Source organism: Dermacentor albipictus, chromosome 1 (assembly GCF_038994185.2).
Source record: "Dermacentor albipictus isolate Rhodes 1998 colony chromosome 1, USDA_Dalb.pri_finalv2, whole genome shotgun sequence".
Classification (NCBI taxonomy): domain Eukaryota; kingdom Metazoa; phylum Arthropoda; class Arachnida; order Ixodida; family Ixodidae; genus Dermacentor; species Dermacentor albipictus.
Genome location: NC_091821.1, coordinates 82484300 through 82505636, shown reverse-complemented (window position 1 = coordinate 82505636; position 21337 = coordinate 82484300). Strand labels below are relative to the sequence as shown.

Here is a 21337-nt window from a genome sequence, read left to right as displayed (position 1 = left end):
ATGTTACCTGGCAACATTGATTGTTTGGAGCTCTATCAGGTGCAACCACAACGCTCAAGCCCAGTCTACGTTATTGTTGCTATGTTCAAAAAGTGGTCTGCCAATATGCTCTGCACTTCTCAGCCATGCCGAAAAGAGAGATACCCAAGAGTGTGTTGATTTGGCAGTAGACAGTTGACTCACTGTGCTACACTCTGCAAACCATGCAGTTGAATTGAAAATCCTTTGCTGAAACAATTTCTACAGAAATATTGCAACCCTCCAGCCCATGTATGAACAAATATTAGGAAGAATCAGAGAAGAGCTTGGTGACTCCTTCATTTGGATTTCCGTAGATGAGATGACAAACATGAAGGAGTGCTTTGTCACTCAGCTTGTAGCTCAGAAGCTTACAGCATAGGAAATGACAAGGCCTTTCCTAGTCTGCTCAAAGCCTTTGGAGAGAACAAACGGGGAGCATACAGCACACTTTGTAAACCAGTCCCTCAAAGTTCTGTACCGTACAGGAGTCAAAGATGCTAAGGTTCTGTTACTCTACGCTGATGCCACAGCCTACATGCACAAGGCTGCTCATCTGCTGAAGACCTTCTACCTGCAGATGGCGCATGTGACATGTCTAGCACTTGTGCTTCATTGCATTTGTGAAGAAGTGAGGAAGCAGTTCAAGGATGTTAACAAGCTTATTGCTTCAGTCAAAGCTGTGTTCCTGAAGGCGGCCTGTTGCGTGCGCTCATACAAGGAGGAGTTGCCAGACGTATCCCTTCCACCAGAGTTCATCACCATATGTTGGAAACATGGCTAGGAGATGTTGAGTATAACAAGTGCAACTTTTCTGAAGTGAAGGCAGTGATCAACCATTTCTGATGACAAGACTGCTTCAGTAAAGAGGGCTCAAGCTGCCCTCACTGAGGATGGCCTCCAAGGAGACCTGCATAATTGTGCACAAACTTCACGTTCCACGCAAACAATCTTGTTTGTGTTCCAAGTACTTCGTCTCATTTTCTTCACGCTGGTAAAAGTTTGCTGCAAGATCATCAACCAACTATCTCGCCCCAGAGTCCTAATAAATTTAGAAAAGTTCGGGCAAAACTCAAATTTAAAGCATTGCGCTAATTCTGGATGCAGAGCAACTTATCGCCGCCGTTTCTAAAGGACCAGTAGCTGAAAAGGTAGGTATGATGTTACAATCGGTATTAAACAAAAATGAAGAATTTTTGTTCTCAAGTTAAAAAAAAAAAAGAAAAGCTGTCAGCCCAAGCTCTCCGTACAGATGGTTAACCAGCGAAGCTGAAATGTGTGGCCCCGGTGTTTACCACTGGGTAAATCCTGACGGTTCATTGAAGTCTTCCTCAATTATTGGTTACTTCTTTGTGTTTCTTAATTAATTAATTAATTACTATGAATGCGGGAGAAGTGACATGAGCGCATTTGTGTGATAGCGCCAACAAGCTAGCTGTGGAAGATGACACTGGAGCCAATGCTGATGATGATAGTTTTTCTGCATGTGGACACAATAGTGGGTAAAGCAGCACTTAACAGTGTGGCGACACACTCCGCGCATATTTCTGCGCACCCCCCGTCTTCTTATCATCTGGCCCAGCATAATACAGCTGCACGCTGGACTGCATGTTCGATAAAACATAGCGCCACTGCCACGTCACCAGAGGTATGCGTCACCGACGGTGGCTATAAAAACAGGCTGCCTGGCTGAGAATACCGCCTTCTACCTTCCGCTGCTGGGACGAACGTAGCGTTGGTATGCCCGTCCGCTGCCATCATTAGTCATTAAAGAAGCGTTACGTTTTTATGTTGGGATTCGTTCTTCGGCAGACACGACATCCCACAACAGCTTCGCTGTAAAAAAAAATTTTAAAATAATTGGGAGTTCTTGCCAGTGAGCACTCTAGGATTATGGCATTGGTTAGGCCAACAAATTTTCTCAAGTACAACTACACTCCATTAACATCTGTTGACATCGAGCATTCCTTCTCGGCGTACAAGCTTGCTCTAAGTGACAAGAAGCATAACTTTGAATCCAAGAATCTGGAGATGGTGCTGGTCTGCTATTGTTTCCACAATTTAAACTGTTATTCTTGTATTACTCTGCATGCCCTTGAAGCAGATTTTTGCATATAAGTGCAGTTGCATCCTCGTTTCTAGAAGCATGCTTTAATCTAAGTCTATTTTCAACGCAGCATTTAAACCCCTGACATGCTTCTGTTAGGGAATCACCTCAGTGTCAATTGAAGATCCAATGGGGAAACATCACCATGCAGCTGAATTTTTTTGCACCTTAAAGTGCACAAGCCTGATGGGCCCTAAAATATGCTTTTTCATAAAAAATCTCCATGGTTCTAAAACACCTTTTGAGAAATGTTTCTGAAATATGTGAGTGTGTATTCGGCAGTGTTGGAACTTCTTATACAATTCGGAAATCAATTTTGTGGGTGAGAAAATTGCCAGAGTTGTACCTTACAGTCATCGTGTAACAACATGTCAATTTTTTAGCAAACTGTTGTCTCTCTTGTGCTTATTATTTGTGCCTGTTTTCGTTGTGCTGCAATTTATTTGCATTGGAGGACATAAAATCGAAAATTTTTTCAAACTATACTTGCAAAGTTTTCAAGCATTTTTTTTTCATGCCTGTTTCACAACATATCAAGAAAGAGACAGTGGTCATAACACATGATTGTGAGCAGTGTGGTTGCTGAATTAAGCCAACTGGCTGTCACTAGTCCGCCAGTATTATGAAACAATTAAACAATCATATTCAACTGTTGGCCCTGTTGAATTATCACAAATCATAAAGTTTTTGTTCTTCCTGTTGTAGATAAAGGTTGTGCACATCTTCGTTTGAAATTATTTGCATTTTTGCTAAAATTTATGATGCCTATATTTACGAAGTTGGATGCCTAAAACCCTGCCTCGCCTGTCTATTTTGGGCATCTAAAATGCACATTCTTAATTTCTAATAATCCGGCCTCTAGTCATCACATGCAAGATTTCCATAAATGGCTGCTATTGGCTGATAGCTGACATCAATCAAGAAGGGTATTTGAATTAACGTGCTTCTTCCTGCTGTTAGTACGTATATTAACTGACAGAGTTTACTAAACAGGCTGAAGTAAGCAAAAATCTGCGCTTGGAATTTCAATAAGAATTATACACTTCTGGAACAAGAAAAATATCATCTACTCACACACACCCACCCATGCAAGAATGAAATTTTGACCACACAGCTTATCAGTGTCGCAGCAGTACGGTGCCACTAATTTCAATTAGTCCTGAACACTTCATTAGCCTCAAACCACACAAAACATATGCTTAGAACACATGTATGCCCTGCCTCATAAGGAATGGCAATTAATTAGGAATGGCACACAAGACGTGCTTTAAATTGAGCTATTGAAAGCGTTTCAAAATGCCAAATCTGGATTTGCCTACTATTTGTGCAGGATAAAGCTGGTCTGCACAACACAAGCCCAGACTGGATGGAGCACGCGAGCGTGAGCACACACACCAGCCCTGCCGTGCACTACAGTTCCGCGTAGCCGAGTAGTGTAAATATTGAGGCCACTGTGGGGTGCCATGATGAGCCCTTTTACCGCAACACCACAGGTAGGGCACCGCCACCTAAAGCCCCTGAAAAATAAAGTAGCGTTAACTGCACCCCTTCGTTCTGCCTCATCTCTTAACAGCTGCCACAGTGTGATCTAGGGTGTCTACAGGGAAACTCTGGCCGCAAGAACTAGCAGGAGCTACAGGCTCTGCAGTTATGGTGGTTACTGTCCCAGACCTCACAAATCCACGATGACCCTGCTTCAAAATCAGCCCGCTCGATCTGCTGCAGCTGCACCTTTCACTGGGCGACATTTTCTAAACCCTGAGAAACTGAAAATGGCTCCTTACTGCTGCTGTACCAACTTTTACACCTGCTAGAACAGTAGGATGGCATTGCTAAACGTGTAAAGCCACCGGGCAAACAGAATCAAGCGCGGCCAAGCCAATGCCATGCACCGATCAACAGTATGACATGCTACAATGCACCAAGGCTACGCTGGAATGCTAAAGGGCTAGCGCTCCAGCAGGGCCGTGGACACAAATTTGGACATTCACGATGGCACTTGCTAGAGTTGCTAAAATATAGTGTTTCAGGTGTGAAAACCGATGACTTCTAAGTGGCGTAGTTTACCTGAACTTAGCTCCCAGCCCAGCAGTGCCAACATCCCGAATGTCCTCACTGAGCGCGTCTGCTTGCTAATAGCTGGGCAACTATTGTACTCCTGTCAGGGGTTCATTACTTGTGTGCATGCTTTTGGCCAATGCAAGCGTTCTAACGATGTTAATGTTCAATAAATGTTAATGTTCAATGTTCTTTGTGGTACTCCCCCTGAAGGATTCAACTAGTAATCGATGCATTGGCGTGAACCTGTGAGTTGCAGCACAGGTGAAGCCATGCATCTAAACAAAATGCACTGCAAGCATTTTTTTTTTTTGCATTGGCTGATAGGGTAGCACACATTTTTACATGTTCAGACAAGACGAAAATCACACCACTTGCCTCTCTGCATGCTCCATTGACAACGTAAAGTGAATTTTTCCAGTTTTTCCATCTGTCAGGCTCTCCCACTATGCTACTCCTAACCAAACTGCCCTGACACACCCTGGTGGGAGGATTGTGTAAGGCGATCTCTCCACCCAATGAACATGCCCACGCAGGCTTCACACGTCACAACTTGAATAGCCACCAATGAAATGCGCAGGAGAAGAGATGGCAGCACACATCAAAGAATTACACTACTTGCACTTATATCTCGGGGCTTTACTACCACCCACACTGCCCCACTCCTTCGGAACAAAGAATGTTGATGGGGAATGGCAAAGGTAACTAATGCATTCGTGTATCTACCTCTTACTAGGCTTTTCTGAAAAGTTTGTTCGTTAATATATTTCTGGGAGGCACCATAGTCGTTCAAAGGCATTTTTGAGGCAACTCGTAAAAATCCGACAGACAGAAGACAGTAGGAAAAGTTAATATAGCATGCTTTTTTTAAAGCTTAACCGCACATGCAAATTTTGTAGGATACATACACACTTCATTAACAATGCTTTAGATACAGCACACTAGCAGCAGCGAAGTTGGAACAGCTTGACAAGCAACACATTGTTTTCAGATTGGTGGCATTTCCAGCAACACTGCTGTTGCCAATTTAGCCTGCTTCGAGAACTTGTCTGAATAATTTTGTTTGAAGCAAGTATCCCTCTAACATATGGTGCCTTGCACTGCCACAGAAGTGCAGCGCAAGTACAATTACATTTTTTTTGGTATGCATTTTCTTGCTATGCTATGCCATTCCATCTTAAAACACCTTTAAATCTTTTTCGGAGAGCGAACTTATTTTTTGTAAATTCTGACTGTCACATTTAACAAAATGCTCAAGGCACATATCAATCTTTTGTTTTGAGTTAAATGCGATTCATTCACGAAAGACCAAAAATACATTTGATTGCAGCTTTCATAACTGAATCATCAAATGTGGACAAATATCAATATAATGAACACAGACATAACAAATTATCAAATATAGTGAAGTAAATATGAAATCTGGCTGGTCCTGCTTTATTTCAACGGCGTATGATCTCGCTACAACAAAATCTAAAATGCCGAATCCAACACGGCATCGGTCATAGCAAAGAAAACTTTAGTTCTCATGTCTCAAACTATATGTTTTGGTAGCAAAAATATCAAATATAGTAGCCAATTCATTTTTCAAATGTCTGGATTTTTCGGACCTGCCCAATTCCTACGGCATCTCTAGTTAAACTTAGCACCAATGTATAGCAGCAATAACCGAAATTTTGAATGGAGCAGGGTGTTTCAAGCATGAACGGCATGTGTGATGCAGCAAACATGGAGGCCATGAACAAATTTGTCACTGTGTCAACTGGCCCAGAACAATATTTTTGGTTGCAGACTTGACTTTGCCCTGCCATCTGCTAGCCGCCTGGTTAGCTCAGATGGCAGAGCGGCTGCCCCGAAAAGGCAATGGTCCCGAGTTTAAGTCCCGGACCAGGACGAATTTTTCTTCAATGAAGAGGCCTTTTCTTTCGAAGAACCCATATGGGTTTCCTTTGTGGCAATTTGCTACGTTTGGATGGATGTCTCATTATCCCTTTATTAATTAATTATAGGCGCACATACTACTATAGCATGGAAAAAAATTGCAATTGGATCTAGACGAAAGAAATGGATGCACGATGCCTTCAATCGCCAGCAACGGCTCTACTGCAAATTATGATAGCACATCCGTGGATTGCTCAGCTGGTAAGTGGCATGGGAACAAGGAATTGTATACACATGCCCTACACAGTCGTTAATGTCCAACCGTGTGCGCAATCAGTGTGGTCATGCGATTGGAACACTGACTTGTTGTAGTACCCCTGGGGTGCTATTCTGGGCATCAGTGAATTCTGCCATATTGTCAAATCCTGAAATTACGGCATTTTTGAGAAATCAGAGAGGCCACAGAAGCCCTCTAGGCCAGCCAAAGCTAACAAAATGGCGAATTTGACAAAATGACAGAATTGGTCGGTTTCCAGGAGTGCAATCTTATAATGGTTTAGAAGTGAACCGTTCGCTCGCCCCCAAGTTACTAACACACCGTATTTACCCAAACCTAATGCGTACCCTTCTTCAGCGAAAATGGGATCAAAAATTGCCTGCAAATTACAATTGAATATGAAACCAAAACCGTGTTCAGCATTGGCAACAGCCTACACTCAGAGCCGTCAAGCATAGCGTCACGTCAAGATGGTGTGGCGATACACTCCGCGCATATTTCTGCGCGCCCTCCTCCGTCTTCTTATCATCCGGCCCAGCATAACACAGCTGCATGCTGGAGTGCGTGGCCGATAAAGCATAGCGCCACCGCCGCGTCCCCCGAGGTATGCGTCACCGACGGCGGCTATAAAAACAGGCTGCCTGGCTGAGAAGGACCGCTTTCTACCTTCCACTACTGGGACGAACGTAGCGTTGGTATGCCCGTCCGCTGCCATCGTTAGTCGAATAAAGAGTCGTTACGTTTTTATGTTGGGATTCGTCCTTCGGCAGACACGACATCCCAAAATGGCAACAGTGCTCGTTTTCGTAAAGGCTGCTGTGGGTTAATTTTGTGCTTCAATATGACCCAGAGTGGTATTTTCAGTCAATTAACTTAGAAAGCGTTTGATTCAGTCGAAACCTCAGCAGTCATGGAGGCATTACGGAATCAGGGTGTAGATGAGCCATACGTAAAAATACTGGAAGATATCTATAGCGGCTCGACAGCTACAGTAGTCCTCCACAAAGAAAGCAACAAAATCCCAATAAAGAAAGGCGTCAGACAGGGAGATACGATCTCTCCAATGCTATTCACCGCATGTTTACAGGAGGTATTCAGAGACCTGGAGTGGGAAGAATGGGGGATAAAAGTTGATGGAGAATACCTTAGCAACTTGCGATTCACTGATGATATTGCCTTGCTTAGTAACTCAGGAGACCAATTGCAATGCATGCTCACTGACCTGGAGAGGCAAAGCAGAAGGGTGGGTCTGAAAATTAATCTGCAGAAAACTAAAGTAATGTTTAACAGTCTCGGAAGAGAACAGCAGTTTACGATAGGTAGCGAGGCACTGGAAGTGGTAAGGGAATACATCTACTTAGGGCAGGTAGTGACCACGGATCCGGATCATGAGACTGAAATAACCAGAAGAATAAGAATGGGCTGGGGTGCGTTTGGCAGGCATTCTCAAATCATGAACAGCAGGTTGCCACTATCCCTCAAAAGGAAAGTGTATAACAGCTGTGTGTTACCAGTACTCACATATGGGGCAGAAACCTGGAGGCTTACGAAAAGGGTTCTGCTGAAATTGAGGACGACGCAACGAGCTATGGAAAGAAGAATGATCGGTGTAACATTAAGGGATAAGAAAAGAGCAGATTTGGTGAGGCAACAAACGCGGGTATATGACATCTTAGTTGAAATAAAGAAAAAGAAATGGACATGGGCCGGACATGTAATGAGGAGGGGAGATAACCGATGGTCATTAAGGGTTACGGACTGGATTCCAAGGGAAGGGAAGCGTAGCAGGGGGCGGCAGAAAGTTAGGTGGGCGGATGACATTAAGACGTTTGCAGGTACAACATGGCCACAATTAGTACATGACTGGGGTAGTTGGAGAAGTATGGGAGAGGCCTTTGCCCTGCAGTGGGCGTAACTAGGCTGATGATGATGATGATGAACTTCAGGAGATGCTATCACTTTAGCGAGATTTCAAGCGACTTGGCACCGCATGTGTCAGCATACACAGCTGTCAGGGCTTCTGGTGCTGTGCTAAGCTTGCTATCAGTATACAGTGCCAGAAATGCTGACGGCTGCATACTTCAAATCCGATGCAGCATTTCGTAAAAGTGACTGCTCCAGAATACAGTCCCTGTGTGCTTGGTATGTGTGGTCAATGAAGCACAAATAACCATGACGAGACACTACTGTCATTACGAAAGGTCATTAAAAAATTGGATGCAGTTCCACTCAACGTGAAAGCTGTCAGAAATGCGGAGCAGTGATTCGCCAGTGTTTCCCTTGTGTTACCGTATTTACTCGCACAGTGATCGCACTTTCTTGTAAAAAAAAAATTGTCTCAAATTCAGGGGTGCGATCATTACACGGGTTAAATTTCCTGCGAAAATGAAAAATCTTTTTCTTTTTCAACCCGCATTTGCTGCAGTCATGGCACACAACATATCGCGCTGTGGCAAGTTCAGGGTGTGATCATTACACGGGAAGGGAAAAAACTTTAGTTTTGACGACAAAATTCTGGGGTGCGATCATTACGAGGGTGCGATCATTATGCAAGTAAATACGATACTGTTGTGGGTACCTTGTGTTTATCTTGTGTTTGTTTGTGTTTTGCTTTTGTTTTCCAGTGTTATAATTTTTCAGTGTTCAGCTTTTCTTTTTGTCTGTTTTGCTTTTCTTTATCTGTTCTTTTCGTTTATGTTTATCCATTGTTTCTTTTTTTGTTGTTACTTGAGGTCGACTCTAGATTTGATTTTGTTTTTGTAATTTTAGTACATTTCGTAACAACAGTAGACATGGCTTAAGCTTTCTACATATCTACATTACTACATATGTACATTTATTTACATTTGGGTTTTCAGTGGCATGGTGGCAATGCGTATGTACATTTTCTCGTAGCAGATATAGCACTGGGTCAATGTGGAGACAATGCTGCTATAATCTCTGGAACTCCTCTGACATGGAAAGTCTGCTGTGACGCCCTCTCTTGACTAGTTTTGGTATCAGCCTGGGTTCATGACGCCCAGCGACATTAGACGGACAACCTCCCGAGCCCCTAAAGTGCTCAGCACTTAAAAGAAATTCCCTTCCGGGAAGGTAAATTCTGCAAGCCTCATTTTTCCTGATCGCGATTATGGGGGACATATTATGCTTTCATTTTATAAATAAGCAGCATGTTCGTTAATTCAGGTGCACTTTTATTTTGTTACTTTAGACCTGCGAAAATTGGGTGCACGTTAAATTCAGGGGCAAGCTAGAATCAGGTAAATATGGTATTTGCGCTTTTGTCAATGAAAATGCGATTCTGATCAATCGTATGAAGGCAAGTGAACAGTTTGCTTTTCGAACCATTATAAGATTGCGTCCCAGAGTAGAATCCTCACAGTGAAACCCATTCCATTCTGGTATTTTCGTATTGCCGTGGCAATGCAACCTGGTACAATCTGCAGTGCATGCCCAGGAAAGCTCCACATGCGGTAGCGATCACAGTGGTGCCCAGTGGTTTAGCTCACTGCAGTTTGAATCACTAGAGAAAAAAAAAAAAAAAACGTTACCATCCTAGTAATCATAACCTTACTCTCATTACTACATACATACTGCACATTACGAAGCATTGCCACATGCTTCATAATTTGCAAAACATGCAGAACGCATTACAGTGTTTGGGTCCCAAACCCGAACACTAGAAGCAACACAAGGTGTGTGCCGAGATAAAAATATTGAGAAAAAAAAAAGAACTCCGTTTATATTTGTTAAAATTTAGCTTTTACAGTTCAGAGTACAGCCATGTCAAAGAAGCGTTCATGCAGGAACTCACTCTTGAGCTGAATTTGCAGTAGCTATACATCGCTGCTTCCAAAAGGCAGAAAGGCAGCAGTATCGTCTGCAATCAAAAACACATATACACGGTCAATACACCAGCAAAAGGACAAGATAATTTAGGTACAGTAATTGGTTCAGCTATTTTTTTCATTACACAAATTCAAGCGAAAGTACTTGCAGTCATCAATTAATATCTGCATTAGAACAGATAAACCAAAATGGTTTTCCAGTGTGAATAACATGTACACAAAAAAATTGTGGGTACAGTGAAATCTCTGCATAATGAGCTTCAGGGAATCATGCAAATTTTTTCATCACTCTGAAATGTTGTATTGAAAGCATGAAAACAAACCATAATACAGTTGATAAGGGGATTTATTGATGGTAAGCAACAGACGAAAAACCAGCACAGTCCCAAGGGAACAATAATCTCGGTGCCAACCGCTCGTGATCTGCGCTCGCATCCTACATCAATGATAGTGCCCCTCTACTACTTGCTCCCTGTTCTTCTTCTTCGTTACAATAATCCCGGCGGCGAAGAGGAGCCATCCTGGCGACTCAAGGCGATGAAAGGATGAGAGGGTCGTGACGCGGCTTGAGGCGGCTGACGTGAACCGTGTTGCGACCAAGGCGTCGCTTGTCCGAGGAGGGGTTGACTAGTTCGATGACATAAGTGATGGGAGACTGGCACTCAATGACACAGTATGGCCCGCGGTACTTGGCAGCAAACTTGTGAGTGAGGCCAGGAGAGTGGAATGGTAGTTGGAGCCAGACGAGGGACCCAACGACAAAACTCTGCACATGCTGATGGTTGTCACGGCGATCTTTCTGGAGGGCTTGGCTGTTGGATGTGAACGAGCAGGCCAGCTGATGACACTACTCTGCATGCTGTGCGACATCAGAAATTGGACTGAATTCGGAGGTGTCCGGGTGGTACGGTAAAATTGTGTCAAGTGTTGAGGACGGTTCAAGGCCATATAAAAGAAGAAATGGTGAAAAACCAGTCGTTGACTGTGTTGCGGTGTTGTATGCGTAAGTCACGAAGGGCAGAACGACGTCCCAATTGGGGTGGTCAGAATCAATATACATCGAGAGCATATCTCCCAGCATGCAGTTGAAACATTCCGTGAAGCCATTGGTTTCAGAGTGGTAGGCAGTAGATGTGCGGTGAACGATATGGCACGAGCGGAGGAGCTCTTGTATGACGCTGGATGAAAACACTCGGCCTCTGTCGCTCAACAGGTTGCGTCGTGCACCATGACGGAGTATGAAACGACGCAATACGAAAGAAGCGACGTCACGAGCACCGGCCGTGGAGGAAGTGGAGCTGTTTCTGCGTATCGCATGAGATGGTCGACCGTCACAATTATCCGGCGATTGCCAGCGACAGAGCACGGAAGCGGTCCATAAAGGTTGATGCCAATGGTTTCGAAAGGGCGGGCTGGACATGGTAGAGGCTGCAGCTGGCCGGGTGTATGGTTAAAAGTCTTCCGTTGTTGACACGCGGAACAGGAACAAATATATTTACGGACAAAGGTGTACACCACGCCAGTAGTACCATTGGTGGAGCGGCTGATACGTCTTCAGCCCCCCCTGCGTGGGAATATTGCAGATCAGCATGGAAGTAGGCACACACATCTGCCCACAAGTGCTTGGGTATGACTAGTAGCCATTTACGTCCGTTGTCCTGGTAGTTGTGACAGTATAAAAGTGCATCGTGTATTGCAAAATGCATGGCTTGGCGATGAAGGGCGTGGGTTTGGCCAGCGGGTGAAGAGGTGCTGAGAACTTGCAAGATGGATGCAATCCATGGGTCATTGCGCTGTTCCGAAGGCATTTTTGTGATGGTGAGAGGATTCAGAGAAAAGTCGACCGCTGAAGGTGGGCCTTTGTCGGATTTCATGGGCGATCGAGAGAGCGTATCTGCGTCAGAATGATTGTGCCCGGATCAGTAAACAATGCGAATGTCGAATTCTTGTATACGAAGAGCCCAACGACCGAGGCGACCAGAGGGATCTTTTAGGGAAGCTAACCAGCAGAGTGCATGATGGTATGTTACCATGTCGAAAGGCCTGCCGTACAAATAGGGGCGAAATTCTTGTAGCACCCATACAATTGTGAGGCACTCTTTTTCGGTAACCGAATAATTTGCTTCCGCCTTGGTGAGGGCACGGCTTGCATATGCCTCAACGTAGTCAGGAAAGCAGTGCCTGCGTTGTGCGAGAACTGCACCAAGGCCGATACCACTGGTGTCTCTATGTATTTCGGTTGGAACAGCAGGCTCATAATAGTGTAGCACGGGCGGTGAAGTAAGTAGGCGGCGCCGTGTTGCAAAGGTGTCATTGCAGGGGGTGTCCAGTGAGAAAGGTCGCTGGGGCTACCGAGGAGCTTCGTAAGCAGAGCGATGATGGAGGCCTAATTTCAGAAGAAGCGATGAAAATAGGAAGCCAAATCGACAAAGCTTCTAAGCTCTTTGATGGTAGAAGGCTTCGGAAACTAGGCAACAGAACTTAGTTTGTCTGGGCTCGGTAGAATTACATCCTTGGAGACGACGTGGCCGAGGATGGTGAGGCGGCGAGAGCCCTGAAGTGACATTTCTTCAGGTTGAGTTGAAGGCGTGCGTTCATAAGGCAGCGGATAATTGTGCGTAAACGAGAGATATGTGAGGCGAAATTGGGGGAGAACATGACAATGTTCTCCCCCAATTGACAATGACATATCTTCCATTTCAGACTGCGTAAAATGCCATTCATCATCCGCCCGAATGTTGCGGGCGCATTGCAAAGCCGAAAGGCATCACTATAAATTCATACAGGCCGTCCAGTGTAATGAACGCCGTTTTCTGACGATCACATTCCGCCATAGGGACCTGCCAATATCCCGATCGCAAGTTGAGGGAACAAAAAAATTCTGCACCTTGAAGGCAATCAAGGCCGTCGTCTATTCGAGGAAAAGGATAAACATCTTTGCGAGTAATCTTGTTGAGGCGTCGGTAGTCCATGCAGAACCTAATAGCGGCATCTTTCTTTTTGACCAGTACAACAGGTGAAGACCAAGGGCTGCAAAAAGGTGTGACAACTCCATGCTGAATCATGTCGTCAACTTGTTCCATAATTACATGACGTTCTGCAGGTAACACACGATAGGGGCGCTGTCGTAAAGGAGCGTGAGTCTGTGTCAATCTTGTGAACAACTGCATTAGTTCAGCCGAGTGACGCTAGCAGTAAGTCAAACTAGGTGCGGAACTCGCGTAGAAGGGCAAGAAGCTGCGTCCGTTCAGCCGGAGTGAGGCCACTGTCGATGGAACGGTGAAAAGAATTCGAGGGCGTGGCATCGGACGCAAGATAACGCATCAGGGCATTCAGCTGATGATTTGGCTGAGGCTTAGAGGGATCCAGGGGCACGCTAACATCAACGTCTACAGGCTGCATGTGGCCAAGCGTTTCATTATGGTACAAGGCCAGAGGGCCAGAGTTGAGGTTGTAAACAAGTAGACCAGGATTATCCTGATGTAGCGTAAGGATGGCAAATGGCAGTGACATTTTGTGGTGGCGACGAAATATGTCAGTTGGTGTGAACAGAACGGTGGCATCGGGAAGGGCGGCACAGGAAACGGAACAATGACGGCACTGTGACGTGGCAAATGACGGCACTGTGACGTGGCAGGTCAGCATCGACGGCAACGACAAGCTTGCTATCACCAGGAGCGGCCACATAGGCGGAAGGCGTCTCGCAAAATACAGAGAGCTCTACCTGAGCACGAGCACAGTCGATAACAGCGTGGTTATGCGACAAAAAATTCCACCCAAGGATGAGATCATAAGAACATGAAGCCAACACAAGAAACTCAACGCTGTAGATCACGTCCTATATGAGCACACTGGCCGTACATGCTGCAACGGGTTGAATATGTTGTGCGCTCGCAGTACGGAGAGAAAACCCTGAAGGTGGCGTTATCACTTTACGGAGGGAGTGGCAAAACTTCTGACTCATTATGGAAATAGCGGCACCAGTGTCAACAAGTGCGAGATTGCGTACACCTTCAAGAAACACTTCAATAACATTGGCGAGGGACAAGCGAGGACTTAGATGGGTGGACGACGGCGCAGCTCATGCCTCAGATGCTGTAGCAGTCAGTTTTCTGCCTCAGGACTGCTTGGCCAGTGACGCATAGGTGAAAGAGAACGGTGGCGCAGTGAAGGTGACCAACGAGAAGCGAAAGACTGGGCATCGGAAGTCGGCTGACAATCGTGAGAGTATGCTCCAGCTTGTTGTCCTGGCTGCATGCTATAAGGAGGTCGGAAGGGGTAACCTGGATATCTCGGTGCACTGGTGGTCGCCGCACAATGCCGGCGACAGAAGCGGGCAACATGACCCGGAATTCCGCAAGCGTAGGAGATCGGCCGGTTGTCTGCAGTGCGCCAAGGGTTTGCGTACTGTGGCAGATCCCGACAGGTGGCGTCACTGGGAGTTGAATTGGTGGTTGAAGGGTCAATACCGGCAGAGGACGTGGCTTCATGACAGCATTCCATATGTCAGTGGCGCAGCGAGCAGAGTCGCTGGAGCGGCAGATGGCCCCGCAAATGATAGCGGCGCGGCGACAGGAGTTGGCTGGCCGGAGACATTGAGTGCGTAGGCACTTGCATGGCTGGGAAGAACGAAAGCTGTTGAGTAACTTCCTCATGCACAATCTCCTCGATCTGTGCCAGGAGCACCATGTAGTCGCCGCCAATGGTCAACGCGGTGAGGGTATCGTCTGTTGAGATCTGCCACGAAGGTAAAACATGTTGCTTAAGTAATTCGTTGCAGTAAGTAACAGATTGCAGATTTATTAGATAAGATCAAAAGTTCTGCAATTTAAGTCTCTGCAGTACATATGGCAAACAAAAGCGGCAGATGATGGAAGTTGGGAAGAGTGCGGTTTAACAGCTGATGCTGACATTGTAATATGCTTACGAAAGTTTGCACAAATCTGCTAAGGGCTTTTTGTTGGAGTCTAAGAGGTACTCCCCCTACTCCTGCAAGGTTGATGTGAAGGGGAGGAAAGCTTGATGAGGGGTAATGCAGCCTGACAGATGTGATCCAGACACTAAAGTTTAGCTTAAGTGCAGTGCTACCACACGTTGAGGCTCACCTGTGGACCACCCAGAGCAGCAGCGCCCACAGCCAGCCAGAGCCGTGTGAATGTAGCTACCAGGCCCAGCAGCCAGGCTCGCACCAGACTTGGGCCACAGGGCCCCAGCAGCTCTAAAAGCCAGTTTAATGTCCCTTCATCTGTGCCTCGGGCGTCCGACCGGCAACGGGCATAGGACCGTGACTCTGCATCCGACACCTTCTTGGGGAACGAATAAGAGGCTGACCGCTGTGAGCATGCTAGTCGTGGTGCTCCATTTGCTAATGCTGTTTCATCCAATGACCGTGTGCGTGATTCTGACAACCGAGAGCCACTCACGGTGCTGCCCCCTACAGTCCCCGAGACGTCTTCAGACAAGAACTGCGAAGCTGCCTGCATAATGACACATTGTTAGGGTTGGTACCACAACACAAACTAACATAAGCAGTTGCAGCCACAACTATGACATTTAAAAAAATGAAAGGATAGATTCCATTCGCAAAGTAATCAACATACATGTAACACTGTAAAGAAAACCCGAGATAAAAATTTTTCTTATAAATAGACTACGGGCAAGTATCAAGGTTTGTAGTGATGCCGAATTTATACTCAGAGGAATCGGTGCTTCCACAACAACTAAGAAACAGTAACACAGTGAATTTGAGCCAGCCTGCAGAAGCCGGATGTCAAACCGAACCATAACTGCACCAAGAACCAGAACTGCGCCAAAACCAAACCAATCTTTTTTCTGCCATCTTGTAGCTGAACTCTAACTGAACTGAATTTATTATGAGGCACGCCATAGTGAGGGACTCGCAGATTAATTTTGGCCACCTGGGTTTCTTTAACATGCACTCAATGCATGGTACACGAGCGTTATTGCATTCACCCCCATCGGAAAGCGGCCACTTTGGCCGGGACTCACTCCAGCATCCTCAGGCTTAGTAGGGCAACACCATAGCCACTATGCCACCATGACGGGTCTCAAACCGGAACTTCTTGGAGGAACTGTTTTGAACTGGTTCTACAAAAAGTACAGCCAAGAGTCATCGTTGTTGAAATTCTATGACAATGCATGCCACTGCGCAGACGAGAGCAGGTAATGTGTCTTGTGCGCATTCAGTGCAGCATGCAGACTGTTGCCTCAGAAATGGTCAGGTGGCTCGGCATAGTGACCTCATTGGCTTAATCAACCTCGAGCTTTTACAGTCTGCCAAGTTCCCACTGTTTGATCGCACTACTTCCCAGATCTGTGATTCTGTATACTGATTTGGAACATTATGTGACATAACTGCTGCGAAAGTTATCCATGGCAAGCGCAGACAGGTACAACTGAAAGAAGTATTCAGAATAGTATTCAGAACTTTCTTTTTTAGTGGTGTAGGCTATTAATAACCAATACCACGAATTTATGCAGTTGTAAGCTCTCTCTATACCTTTTATCTGATGCTCTTCTTTGTTTGTGAAGCTGTTTGAACATGCACTCTGGAGAAAGCCAGGCTGGGATATGCATCCTTATCCCTTTCAGTGCCAGTACCATAATAGTACATTCTCCACTTCCTCCAGTCGGACGTGTGCAGTAACATAAGGTGGGCAAGCTGCGAGGCAATTTTGCCATCTGTTGCATATTTCTAGAAGCATATTTTCTCATCTCTCTGAGTCTGCTCAGTGTGCGTTTTTGTTAGCATGCTGTGGAATGTGCCTATTCGTGGGCATCATTGTGCTGCGCAGAGCATGCATCCGCCAATCGGAGGGGTGGCTCTCAAACTTAGTGCACTGCTACCACTGCATTTCTCCATTCAAATATCTGCGCCATTGTGTAGGCCCCCCCACTGTTGTGTGCTTCAGTCATCTGTAGTTATTGAAAATTGTTTTATTCTTTTTTTGATACTGACACAGCAGCGCTATCGTGGAAAGTGTGTGTCAGAACGAAACTAGGTAAGAGATACAAAATGTAAATAGAAATGTGAGGACCATACTAAGAGTGCATTTGCCATTATTCGTGCTATCTTTTTCCCTTTTGAATTAACAAAAATAAACTGTTGTGTTCATTTCATAATATTCAAGAAAGAAACCCAGCAGTGAAAGGGTCTTGACACACAACAAAATTTTTTTTGTCTGAGATCTCCACGTACACCTCTAAATGTCACAGTGTGTGCAGAGCTCTGCTCAAAATGTCTCCACTGAATACTTGCCTGCTTATAGTTAGACGACGTCAGTTACTACAAATGAGTTGTTATGCACATATATTATTGTTCTTTTGCCTTTTTGACACTATGTACTTTAGCTAAAATGATATATATATATATATATATATATGTTCAGTGCTTTTACTATATCATTTACTTGTCCCCTCTAAATATTTCAGCTATAGATAATCATGGAGTCATTAAGAAGACGCAAAAAATGTTTGAAGAGTTGTATTAAGTGCGACTGCTCACTTTTGCAAAATGATATTCAGTTTTACTTTGACAAAAATGAAAATGTAATATGTGGTTACCATTCTTTAAAACTGAAGATAGCGCTAAAAAGGACGGACACACGATGAAAAGACGACACGACGACGAGGAAACACTACTGATAACTGGTTTATTTTTAATTTTTTCGAAAAAGTTCTATATTTAAGAGAATCACAACACATGCACACAACCGAACTGCACCAGCCTTCTTTATCGCAATATCGAAAGCATGCACGCAAAGTGAAATGATAAAACACCCAAGCAGCAAGAAGTGAACACATGACCAATTGAAGAAAAGCCATACGTTATGGTTTTTCAAATTTCCCCAGAAGTGTGCGTTCAGCCGAGTACAAATTTGTTGAAACATCGCTGATGCACAGACCTGCCTTTTTTTGTATGTGGAAAGCTTCCAGCAAAACTCTAGCTTTAGCGCTTGCACTTCTGCCCAGAACCTTTGCTTCTTTGAACCGTGACACGCACTCGCAAACCATCACGTGCGAAACTAAATTCGCAAGTTTGTCTTGTTTTGTTAAGTTTTGAGAGTGGTCCCTTAAGTGGTCATTGAGGCAACGCCCCGTCTGCCCAATATTGCACTTGTCGCAGGACAAAGGAATAACGTAAACCACTCCTAGAACACACCTGACGAAGACATCTTCATGCTGCTTTTTGCAACCGCGCTGACCTTCACCGCAGATGCGGGGGCACAGCCTCGCCAACTTGTTTGGCGCAGAAAAAACAAGCGGCACTTTGTGCCTGCTGGACACTTTTTTGAGGTTGTGTGAAACCTTATGAATGTAAGGCATCACCTCAGGTTCGGTTTTCACGCGTTCAGGTGCAGCCTTCATTCGTCGGCGGCCAAATTTCTTGAGGAGGGTTTCAGCGACAGCTATGAGGACCGAGCAAGGGAAGCCTGTGGCCAATAGCCTGCGAACCTGATAGTCAAAGCTAAAAAGCATTTCGTGCGGGCACGACTTTTGAAGCGCCGATTCCATGCAGAGCGATGAGAGGTGCCTTCTTGAGGGAGTAGACGGCATCGCAAAGTTTGTTCCCAACACGGCCAGTCGTACCTCGAGACGTGTGTTAGACGGGATTGTCTCATATTTCTCGCTTTTACAAGCGGACAAAGATGGAGGCTTCGTCGTCATGCACGCGGGCATGTACAAGGAAAAAGCTTTGCAAGCAGTAAAGAACTTTGTGTGAGTGAAGAAAAGCGATGTGCGTGTAAAAACCAGGTTCATGAACTTCTGCAAAGAGTTGAACCTGACAAAATTAGGCAATGATATCTCCAATTGCAGAGGTAACTCCTTGAATGCTTTCTTTACAGCAAAAACTCACAAACCTGGCATCCCTTTTAGGACCATTATTAGTGAGAACGGAACCTGGCAGCAATGTGTCAGCTGCTTTCTACTAAGTAAGCTTAAGTCGATAAAGTGAACGATCGCTTCCTGACCAAAAAATCCCAAGAAGTTACAAACTTTCTCCAGAATAACTGCTGTGTCAGTTATGCTTTCTCTGTGGATGTTGAGGATTTATTTTATTCCGTCCCTCAACCTGAACTCTTAGTTGCTGTGAAGGAGGCTGTCGAAAATTCAGGCAAACTCTCTTTTCAGTCCACAGCAGGAGTGTCTCTTGATTTTTTTACAGCTTTTAGAATTTTATCCGAGTGTCACTTTTATCCTTTTTGACAGGCAGCCTTTTCTGCAGCGCAATGGCATTTGTATAGGGTCCTGTGTTGCACCTATCTTGTGTGACATCTTTTTAGCTCATGTTGATCGCTATTTGGATCAAGATTTTATTGGAGGCCCGGTTTTAAAAGTTTTTAGGTTTGTTGACGATTTTTTGATCTTTTTAAAAGATCGTAATGACATCTCTTTTGAAGATTCTGTACGACAGGTCTTAATTACCTTTAATGACCATGGTAAAGGCCTGGCTTTTACCCATGAACTTCAGCAAAATGGCGAGAAACGTTTTTTAGACCTCAGGCTGAGGATAACTAAGGGACACACCTGTTGGGCGTATTTCCCACGTGCAAAGAAAGCACTTTTGCCCTATGAATCGTCTCATTCAAAGACTGTGAAAAGAGCAATTGCATCGCTCTGCATGGAATCGGCGCTTCAAAAGTCGTGCCCGCATGAAATGCTTTTTAGCTTTGACTATCAGGTTCGCAGGCTATTGGCCGCAGGCTTCTCTTGCTCGGTCATCGTAGCTGTCGCTGAAACCCTCCTCAAGAAATTTGGCCCCTCGATGAATGAAGACTGCACCTGAACGCGTGAAGACCAAACCTGAGGTGATGCCTTACATTCATAAGGTTTCACACAACCTCAAAAAGGTGGCCAGCAGGCACAACGTGCCGCTTGTTTTTTCTGCGCCAAACAAGTTGGCGAGGCTGTGCTCCCGCATCTGCGGTGAAGGTCAGCGCGGTTGCAAAAAGCAGCATGAAGATGTCTTCGTCAGGTGTGCCCTAGTAGTGTTATACTTTATTACTCTGTCCTGCGGCAAGTGCTATATCGGGCAGATGGGGCGTTGCCTCAATGAACGCTTAAGGGAACACTCTCAAAACTTAACAAAACAAGACGAACTTGCAAATTTAGTTTCGCATGTGATGGTTTGCGAGTGCGTGCCACGGTTCAAAGAAGCAAAGGTTCTGGGCAGAAGTGCAAGCGCTAAAGCTAGAGTTTTGCTGGAAGCTGTCCACATACAAAAAAAGGCGGGTCTGAGCATCAGTGATGCTTCAATAAATTTGTACTCGACTGAGCGCACACTTCTGGGGAAATTTGAAAAACCGTAACGTATGGCTTTTCTTCATTTGGTCATGTGTTCACTTCTTGCTGCTTGGGTGTTTTATCATTTCACTTCGCGTGCATGTTTTCGATATTGCGATAAAGAAGGCTGGTGCAGTTCGGTTGTGCGCATGTGTTGTGATTCTCTTAAATATAGAACTTTTTCGAAAAATAAAAATAAACCAGTTGTCAGTAGCGTTTCCTCGTCGTCGTGTCGTCTTTTCATCGTGTGTCCGTCCTTTTTAGCGCTACCTTCAGTTTTAAAGAATTCATCACCAACTAGCCCAGCACCAAGTTTTATTGTGGTTACCATATTTGCACAATTCTAACACATACCTTTTTTGAATAAAAGGTGAGTTCAAATTTGCATGCATATTACAATTGTAAATAATTCTACCCAAAATCAAACATAAAACCAATTCTTACAAAAAAAAAGCTCAATGGAAGGTAGCTAGCCACACTACCATCGATCGGGTTGTCTGAAGAAAGTGACGCTCGGATGATGGTTGCGCAAGCCTCCAGAAGTGTAGCATTTCTAATGCATAAAATGGAACTAAAGATGACTTTCTGTGGTCAGTACAAAGCGACAAGGGGGTGTTGTCAAACTCCAATAGCAACTAGTCACTCAGATTTAGCTGTGTGTGTATGTGGACCTCTGTATATTCTGTAAAATCGTTTTAACATGGTACGCGTCGATTCGGGTGTCGTTGCTTGATGTGCACAGTAGAATCGGTGCCAAGTTATTTTCTTTTTTTAATATCTCGGCAGTAATATAATCGTGCGTGACAGTCGGTGGCGTTATAGAATTGTGCAAATACGGTAGTT

At 44.9% G+C, this 21337-nt stretch overlaps 1 protein-coding gene across 1 annotated transcript in view; it reads right to left on the bottom strand.

Moving 5' to 3' along the window:
* LOC135907451 (guided entry of tail-anchored proteins factor CAMLG-like) overlaps positions 1-21337 on the bottom strand; it is a 39415-nt gene that overhangs the window by 4626 nt on the left and 13452 nt on the right. Inside the window, exons 3-4 of the mRNA XM_065439140.1 lie at positions 15295-15666; positions 10156-10221 (exon numbers count right to left, since the gene is read on the bottom strand). Coding sequence (XP_065295212.1) covers positions 10156-10221; positions 15295-15666 — 438 coding nt within the window. The remainder of the gene's footprint in view (positions 1-10155; positions 10222-15294; positions 15667-21337) is intronic.